Source organism: Rhinolophus sinicus, linkage group LG11 (genome assembly GCF_036562045.2).
Source record: "Rhinolophus sinicus isolate RSC01 linkage group LG11, ASM3656204v1, whole genome shotgun sequence".
Classification (NCBI taxonomy): domain Eukaryota; kingdom Metazoa; phylum Chordata; class Mammalia; order Chiroptera; family Rhinolophidae; genus Rhinolophus; species Rhinolophus sinicus.
The window spans coordinates 9,875,974-9,884,907 of NC_133760.1; the positions used below are offsets into that span (position 1 = coordinate 9,875,974).

The following is an 8,934-nucleotide window of genomic DNA, read 5'->3' on the forward strand; positions in this document are numbered from 1 at the left end:
CACTAGAAAGCAGAAGGACAGGGCTGTCCTGAAGGGCTGTCAACGCCAGGCCCAGAACCTTGCACTTCTCCTGGGGCTGGGGGAGTTAGGAAGGGGTTTAAGCAGCACAAAGGGCGGACCTGCCCTTTTGGTTTGGGACCTGCCCTTTGGGTAACCTTTTCTTTCCAACTTTTGCCTCATTAGCTAACCAAGGGCCACTAATCTCAATCCTTTCCCTTTCTTGACCTTTCTTTGAAGGTGGTATTAGACTGCATTCATTCATTCACACATGTACTGATCACTCACTGTGTTAGTTTCCTATGAATGCTGTAACAAATCACCACAAACTTAGTGTCTTAAAAGAAGTTGATAATCAAGGTCTGGAGCTCTGAAATCAGAATTGGGTCTCACTGGGCCAAAAGTCACGCGGTAGGCTGGCCTGCGTTTCTTTTGATGGCTGTAGGGGAGAATCTGCTTTCTTGGCTTTTCCAGCTTCTAGCAGCTGCCCACTTTCCATTCACCTTCCATAGTCAAAGGCAGCAAAGGCCAGCGAGTCTCACAGTTCATCACTGACTGAATCTTCTATCTCCTTCCGCGTTTAAAGACTTGTGATTACATGGAGCACCTGGGTTATCTGAGATAATGTCCCTGTTATACAGGCAGCTAATGAGCAGCCTAATTCCTTCTGCTACCTTAATTCTTTGCCACATAGCCTATTCCTAGGTTCCAGGGATGTGGGCATCTGTGGGAGGCTGTTCTGCCTACCACACCCTCCATGAGTGAGACACGGGCTGCAGTGTGAAAACAGACAGCTGTCCGTGCTCCCGTGGGGCTGACATTCTGCTGGGGAGGGTGTGCGGTGGGGAGAGACGAGACGGTGAGTGTGTGTTGCAGCGCTGGGCAGTGATAAATGCTGTGAGAGCAGATGAAGCAGGGCCATGTTACAGTGATGAGAGTAACGGCAGGGTGGATCGGGTCATAGGGGAAGGCGTCTCCGAGGACTTACCCCTCTGCAGGGACTTGGGAGAAGGGAGTGTCTCAGGAAACCGGCGCAGGCAGAGGAAAAGCAAGTGCAAAGGCCCTTGGCCAGGACATGTATGAGGAGCAGCAGGGCGTCAGGGAGTCCAGAGACCCAGGATCCACCCTGACTCAGCATCACCCTATTGTTTGGTTGTAGGCCAATCCCATCTCATGGCCTCAGTTTCTCCATCTGTACAAGGTAAAGTTGGACCAGAGCAACATCTCTCAGATGAGTTTGTGCCCTTGAAGCTTAAATGGTGGTATGGTTGCTTTGGAGGAAATCTCCCGTGGGCAGCTCTATATGTAAACGTGGGTACAATTGTGCTGCCAGGTGCGGAGGAAGGACTTGCATCCTCTCTCAAGGCCTTGCTGTGTGGCCTTCAGGCAGCAGCACGCTCATTTCCATTTGCCTGCGACTCCACGAACCATCTCTCAGTCCATCCGCCATACCTTTCTGACCTCAGCTCATTACTTCTTCAAGAAGGCCTTTCCTAACCTCTGTATAATAGTATGTGCTAGGTATTCACTCTCATATTGTATCATAATGCTAACAATCAAACTTACCAGTCTTTTCCTCTATAATTGGCACTTTTTGTGTCTTAAAGATTCTCTACCTCTGAGGTTACTAAGATATACTCCTTTATTTCCTTCTAAGTGTTTTCGAGTTTTGTGTTTCAAATTTAGATCTTAAATCTCCAGAAACTTACTTGTGTATGGTGTGAGGTAGGGATCTGCATTAGTTTCCAAATGCTGCTGTAACAAATTACCACATTTTCTTATAGTTCTGGAGGTTAGCAGTCCAAAAATCAGCCTCAGTGAGCCAAAATCATGGTGTCAGCAGGCGTGGGTTCCTTCTAGAGGCTCTAAAGGAGAATCAATTCCTTGCTTTTCTAGCCTCTAGAGGCTGCTGAATTCCTTGACTCATGGCTCCACATCATTCCGGTCTCTGCTTCTAGCACATCTCCTCAGACTCCTGTTTCCCTCTTTCCCATATAAGAACTCTTGTGATTACATCGGGCCCACTGGAATCAGGATAATCTCCCCATCTCAAGATTAGATCCTTAATCACATCTGCAAAGTCCTTTCTGCCATGTGTAAGCTAACACCTGGTTCGGGGGATTAGGGTGTGGACATCTTTGGGAGACCATTATTCTGCCTACCACAGGGTCCCATTTATTTTTTTTCCATCTCAGCTCACTCATAGATTAGCCTTTCTTTTTCCCATTCATCTACAGCAAGGGGTTGGCAAACTACAGTCCATAGGCAAAATCCAGCCCACCTGCTATTTTTTAGTTTTATTAGAACACAGTCACATTCATTTATGTATCATAATGTGTGTGGCAGCTTTTGCGCTATAATACCATAGCAGAGTTGGGTAGTTGTGGCAGATGCTGTGTGGCCTGCAGAACCTAAAAATATATACCATCTGGCCCTTTACAGAAGAAGTTTGCAAGCCCTGCTCTACAGGTGGGGTTGTTCCATGTTAGGACCAGGGCTTCCTTACTTGTTCTTCAAGATGGACTTATTATTTTTTGCCACAACTTGACTAGTGCCCACTTCCCTCACTAGACCAGCTCTTCTTTACTGCTATGTTCCCAACACCGTGTGCAGGTCCTAGCACACAGTAGGTGCTTAATACATGTACGTAGAATGAAGAGCAGTTCAATGTTAGCTTGATCATCTTCTAGCGGGAGAAACTTGCTCCAAGAAAGGAACTGCCTGCCTGAGATGATGCGTGTACCCAAGGGCCTTATAACACGCCCATTTTATAGATAAGGCATCTGAGTCCAGAGAGGTGACAAGGCTTGTCCAAGGTTCTGTAGCTTGTACATAGTGGGTCAGGGCTGGCTCCAAAGCTTGGGCTTTAAGAAATTTTTATACTATCAGTAATATAAGCTTTGTTCTTACTTTTATCATTTAGCATATCTTGGGAATCTGCATCATTACATATAGAGCTGACTTTTTCCTACAGCTAAATCTTCCATCCTATGGCTGCGTTATAATTTATTAGCTGGTCCCCTATTGATGGGCAATATCAGAGATGGGTTGTTTCCCATCTTTGGGCACAACCATCATGCTGCCGTGAATACCCTTGCCCTTATGCCTTTCAACGTGCTTTGAGTTTATAGGATAAATTCCTAAAAGTGGAATAGTTGACAGGAGCATGTGTATATTTTACGTATTTTATAGATACGGTCAAATGGATAAAATGGAGGCATCAGTTTAACTTATAACAATAAGAAGAGACCTTGTTTCCCCACATTCCTCACCAACCCATAATGCTAGCAAACTTTTTACCTCTGCCAAATGAATAGGTGAGAAAAACCAGAGCCAGGGCTTTCAAACCACAGCTTCAGGTACATGGTTTGGGACCCAGCGTTAACTCTGGGTGAAGCCTTCCCTTCCCCCGAAACGGGTGAGCAAAGAGTTCCTCTGCCTCTTAAGTTTGAGACCAGTATGAGGGGCCAACATCCCTGCCAGCTAGAAGAGGCAAGTCCATACAGCCTGGTTTGGAAATGCCACCTTTTTATTGACCGGGGCTGGCTGCAGAGGGGGCAGTGAACCAAGGGGAGGGCTCACTCCCGTTCTCCCTGGTTTTCAACCTGGTGGTGGCTGCGTTGGTGAAGGAGCAGGAGACGTTTCTGGCCAAAGGCCTGACCGCAGCTGGAGCAGCGATGCCGCGTTGTGGCCTGGCTGCCTGGCGCCGTGGGGGGGTCGTGACATAGGCGATGGGCGGCCAGTTTGGAGGGGAATGAAAAAGCCTTGGGGCAGTGCGGGCAAGGATAGGGGCGGGCATCTGTGGCATGGTGCGTGTGGCGGTGAGCTGCCAGCTTGGAGGGATAGCAGAAAGACTTGGAGCAGTCAGGGCATGGGTAGGGGCGGGAAGGCGCATGGGTCCAGAGGTGGGCTGCCAGCTTGGAGCGGTGGCCGAAGGCCTTTGGGCAGTGGGGGCATGGGTGCGGGCGGGCGCCGCTGTGTGTGAGGCGGTGGGCTGCAAGCTTGGAGGGATAGGAGAAGGCCTTGGGGCAGTCAGGGCATGGGTGGGGGCGGGCGCCACCGTGTGCTAACCGGTGCGTGGCCAGCTTGGACGGGTAGGAGAAGGCTTTGTCACAATCGGGGCAACGGTGCGGGCGCTGGGGCGGGGGCCTCCGGCGGGGTCGAGAAGGCTCCCCCGCAGATGCGTCGGGCCCAGGAGCCAACTGGCGGGGCTTCTTTGGCGAACCCTGGTGGGAAGCTAGGGGACAGAAAGGCTGGTAGGTTCCAGGTAGCAGCCAATGCCCTGAGGGTAGGCCAGGCTGCCCCCGCCCACACGTGCTTTGATATTCGAGTGTATCTGGGCACCTCAAGTATCATACTGAGATCCCTCAAACGGCATCCATTATTCTAAGGGGCTCCAAAGGGTTACCTACCTGAATCCCCAAAGCTAAGTCTTCTCCAAAGCTCTTCCCAAATGATCACCCTGAAAGACCCCATGTTATCCTTCCTGCCCTTCTCATTTCCTGAGCCCTAGAAATGATCACTGAGGGGCTTGCAAAGTCAACCAGGAAGATTCCCCAATTGGGGGTATCCCAAATGGTCATCACCCTGGGCCCTCAAACTTTCACTGAGAGTCCCTCACAATGTGATTCTCTTAACCCCAGTTCCTGGAGAATGCCCCTCTTTCCCCCAGGCGTGGCCGCTCTCACCTCCTCCTTTGGTTACCGGTTCCTTGCCAGTAGGAGTAGGATCTGTGGCCTCGGCCGCGGACTCTGACTCTCGCTCCAGCATCTTGCTCGTCCAAGAACCTAAAAGAGGAGAGCCTAAGGCAGGGGAGGGGGCGATGCTTGTGATTATCAGGCTGATGGGGATAGAGCTAGATGGGGATAGCGGTGGGCCTAAAATCAGGGGTCCGTTTGTTTAGAAGCGGGGTCTATTTAAATCGGAGCGTAAAGCTAGGGCGACAATTGTGGAAAGGGGAGCCTGAAGCACAATGGGCGGGGCCATACAAATCTGACCTAGAGGCATTCCCCTTTGCAACTTAGACCGAAGGTTGGAGCCTCGGAGTGGAGTAGCTGGGCCTCTGCAACTTAATTCGAACTCCTGAGCGCGGGGAGGGAGGGGCCCCTATGTCCAGAGTGAGTGGAACTTCCCCACCAGAACCTCCCAGCCGAGGTACCTCCGACGGGAATGGGTGGAGCTACACAAATAAGATCCCAAGTCGGCTGCTTTGCAGCCCAGACCCAGGGGAGGGGCCTAAGAGCTCAGTGGGCGGGATTTCACGTCGAAGGGGTAGTTTTACCCGGCTTTTGGTTGTCTCAGTCCATTGACGCCGCCTGGACGGCTAAATTTCTTCCTTGCTGCTAAATTTCATCCCCCGGTGGAGTTAGGCGTGGAGGGTAGAGGGGAGACCTGGAGGAAGACACAGAAGCAACGTGGAGTGCGTTGCGATCCAGAGAACCCTCCCAACGGACCCAAGCGTCAGGCCTCAATGCACCCCTTGGGATCATGGGCATTCGGGCACCAATGCACCTCCCCAAGACTCAGTCACTGATGCAGTCCCTCCGGAACCTATGCATGAGGACCCTAACGGATCCTTCGCCGGGAGTTCCTAACGTCCTGCCCCTAATCCATTTCCCGAAGACCCAGGCGTCTGGATCCCGACCCCTGCACTCTCACCTGCAGACTGCCCCTCCCCGGGGGCGGGGCTCCGGGCCCCTCCCGCGGCGGCCGCGGCCGCAGCCGCGCTGCCCTCCGACGCGGCGGAGTTGCACCGCCTGCCGCGCGCCCAGCGAAGGTAGGGGAGGGTAGGGAGCGCGCGAGAGCTGCTCGGCCCAACCTCATTTCCATTCCCTCCTCCCACGCTCGGCCGGTGGGGGCGTCAGTACGCGTGCGCAGTCGCGGCCAGTGGAGGCTGCGGCGGGGGAGACCGAATAGGGGAGGGTGGGTGCGCAAGGCGGACAAGTTGGTGAGCAAGCGCGGAACCACCGGCCAAAGGACCGTAGGAAAATGTGCAGCAGCTTGCGGGGCCTACGGTGGCTGACTGGAGTCAAGCACATGCAGGAGCTAACAAGGAGAAGCTGCGCTTAGACCTGTCACTGAGACCACGCATCACAGGCCCCTGCATTCCGCGGGGAGCCTGAATTCTGTCTGCCGAAGCAGTTTTAAAAGCTGGCTGCCCATTCCACCCCTCAAGGCGTTTGTTTGCAAAAGAGTCTGGCTAATTCCTGGAGTAAGGGCGGAACGGGGCTCCAGACCGAGCTGACGCCCAATAAAAGGCACGTTATTTGCATAGCGCCCCAGCACCCTTCGCCATTGGGTGATTCAAGATTCTCAGCCCCTCACACCCCAATGCTACGGTCCAGGGGAAGGGGTCGGGGGCAGAGTCTCGAGGTGCTCAGGCCCGTGTTCCCGAAAGGGTTGGAGCTCCTGGTGCCACGCCCGGGGTCGCATGCTTGGCAACCTTCCCCCGGCAGTGACAGTGCACATTCCCGCGCAGTACTGAAATGACCGTGAAGTGCCCATAAAAATCCCCTGCATGGCTGGGCCTTCAGCCTGATAATCCACAAAGGCTGGTGAACCTTGGGAGCTCCGGGAGTTAGTTATACGGAGGGGTTATTTGGGCTCTGGAGCCAGATTGCCTGGGTAACTGGTTTGGAATCTTGGCTCTGCCACTTTCTAACTGCAGTCTTGGGCAAGGCACTTCATCTTTCTGGGCCTCAGTTTCCTCCTCTATACAGTTGAGGGTTGTTAGAATTAAGTTCCGTAACCAATGGAAAGTGTTTGGAACAGTGCCTCCAGTACCCAATAAATGTTACCAATACTGCTTTGGGGGTTTATTGTGCATTAAACTAGGTCATGACAGGGTCAAGTTTGTCCCAGGAACAGCAAGTGCACAGACCTCAAGGTGGGAAGGAGGGTGCTATGTTCAGGGTATATCTCCCATGGCGTCATGCCATGCTCCACCTTTACTGACCTTCCAGTTCTTGTACGTGCCCTGGTCAGTCCTACTTCAGGGCCTTTGTACTAGCTGTGCCCTCTGTCCCCAAGGCCCTTCCTCCATCAATTTGCTTGCTGATTGCCCCCTCAGTTCTCACCCCAAATACTACCACTGCAGAAAGCTTCCCCTGCCCACCCTAGCTCATGGAGTCCCCTTCTCTCCATTACTCTGTTGCCCTATCCCCCTCGTGTGCACTTAATAATATATACCTGTCTTCTAGAATGCATGCTCTGTTAAGATGGACAACTTTTCTATCTTGTTCATCTCTCTGTCCCCAGCATCCACTACAAGGCTTGGCACATATTAGGTGTTCAATAAATCATGTTTCAAATTAATGCTTGAAAGAATTAACATCCAGGAGCCCTCTGTGATGGGAAGGTAGAATGATGGGGGAAATGCAGAATTTGAGGGCAAGGAATTGGCAAGAGGCCTAAGCCGAATGGGAAACCAAGGGAGGGTTTTAAACACAGGAAGTGACATGGATTAGTTTGGATTTTCATATACTTTTTAAAAATCATATTTTTACATTATGGAAAATTTCAAACTTACACAAAAGGAGAAGGAGGGGAAGAGTGTAACTAACCCCCATATACCCATCACCCAAATTCAACATGTCCAATCTTGCTTCATCATCCCCTCAACACCCCTCCTTAACTCCACTGAATTATTTTGAAGCAAATTCCAGACATTTTGCTCAGAAACACTTCAGTCTGTGCCTCTAAAAAATAAGAACTCTCTTTTAAATGTAACCACAATATTGCTATCACATCTTTCAAATTTAGAGTGGTTTCTTCACGTTATCACATATCCCATAGTGTTCAAATTGCCCTTATTGCCCCCGTGTACAGTTGACCCTTGAACAGTGTGGGTTTGAACTTTGAGTGGGTCAATTGAAAAAAATCTGTGTATAAGGGAACCCTGCATTTCTAATCCACATTGTTCAAGGGTCAAATGTAATCTTTTCTTTTTCCTTCCCAAGCACAATGTTTTACTTTATTTTAAACATACAGAAAAGTCAAGAGAATAATAGAATTGTTCTCTGCATTAATAATAGAATTGGTCACTGTCAACAATTATCCAGTCATGATCCATGTTGTTTTATTTCCCCACCCCCACCCCTCCTAGGTGAATTTGAAGCTATATGACAGACATCAAACCCCATAAATACATTTTTTATTACACTTGGTTTGTTTGAATCAGGAGCTAAACACGATCCACACACTGTATATATGTGGTGTGATTCTTTGGTTTCTTTTTCATTGATATTTTAAAAGGCTCACTCTGGTTGCTGCAGGAAAAAAGGTTGTAGGGAGGCAGAATGGGAGCCAGAAACCCAATGAGGCAGCTGTTATATATGTTATAATATTAATTACCAGCATTTATTTAGACTTATTATATACCACAGTGATTTATATCACTGTCCCGAGTGATTTATATGCATTCATTCATTTAACCCTACAGCAACTTTTTAAGAAGAAACACTACTATTATCCTCATTGTACAGAAGAGGAAAATGAGGCACAGAGTGATGAGGTCATTTATCCAACGTCACACAGCCAGGAAATAGCAAGGCCAGGATTTGAAACCCTGTAGGTTGGCCCTGGAATCCCAGTAATTTGCTTTTCACTCCCTCACAACTGAACTACTTATAGTCTACTGTTGACCAGAAATCTTACCAATAACATAACTAGTCGGTTAACACATACAATGTTGTATGTTATACGTATTAAATACTGTATTCTTACAATAAAGTCAGCTAAAGGAAAGAAAATGTTATTAAGAAAATCATAAGGAAGAAAATACGTACATAATTTTATGCATTCATGAGATACCTAACTTTTTCCTAATTCTTTCATATTTCTAGACTACGTGGTTCAACTGCACATGTTGTCAAATTGTCACAATCTCCAAAAAAATTTCCAGTATATTTATTGGAAAAAAATCTGTGTATAAGTGGA

The 8,934-nt window shown here is 49.4% G+C and overlaps 1 protein-coding gene across 4 annotated transcripts; it reads right to left on the reverse strand.

The window, feature by feature from the left end:
- Nucleotides 1–3,505: 3,505 nt before the first annotated feature.
- Nucleotides 3,506–5,829, reverse strand: ZNF575 (zinc finger protein 575). Of its 4 annotated transcripts, none has more exons than XM_019756614.2 (4): nucleotides 5,656–5,829; nucleotides 5,279–5,388; nucleotides 4,686–4,784; nucleotides 3,506–4,234 (listed from the first exon to the last, which is right to left on the reverse strand). In XM_019756614.2, the coding sequence occupies exons 3-4, from the start codon at nucleotides 4,765–4,767 to the stop codon at nucleotides 3,576–3,578; spliced, it is 741 nt and encodes a 246-aa protein (XP_019612173.2). In that variant the 5' UTR covers nucleotides 4,768–4,784; nucleotides 5,279–5,388; nucleotides 5,656–5,829; the 3' UTR covers nucleotides 3,506–3,575. The 4 variants fall into 4 exon arrangements, with proteins under 4 accessions (XP_019612173.2, XP_019612172.2, XP_074170324.1 ...); XM_019756613.2 differs by having other exon boundaries at nucleotides 4,686–4,799; nucleotides 5,656–5,828; XM_074314223.1 differs by lacking the exon at nucleotides 5,656–5,829 and adding an exon at nucleotides 5,509–5,643.
- Nucleotides 5,830–8,934: the final 3,105 nt, after the last annotated feature.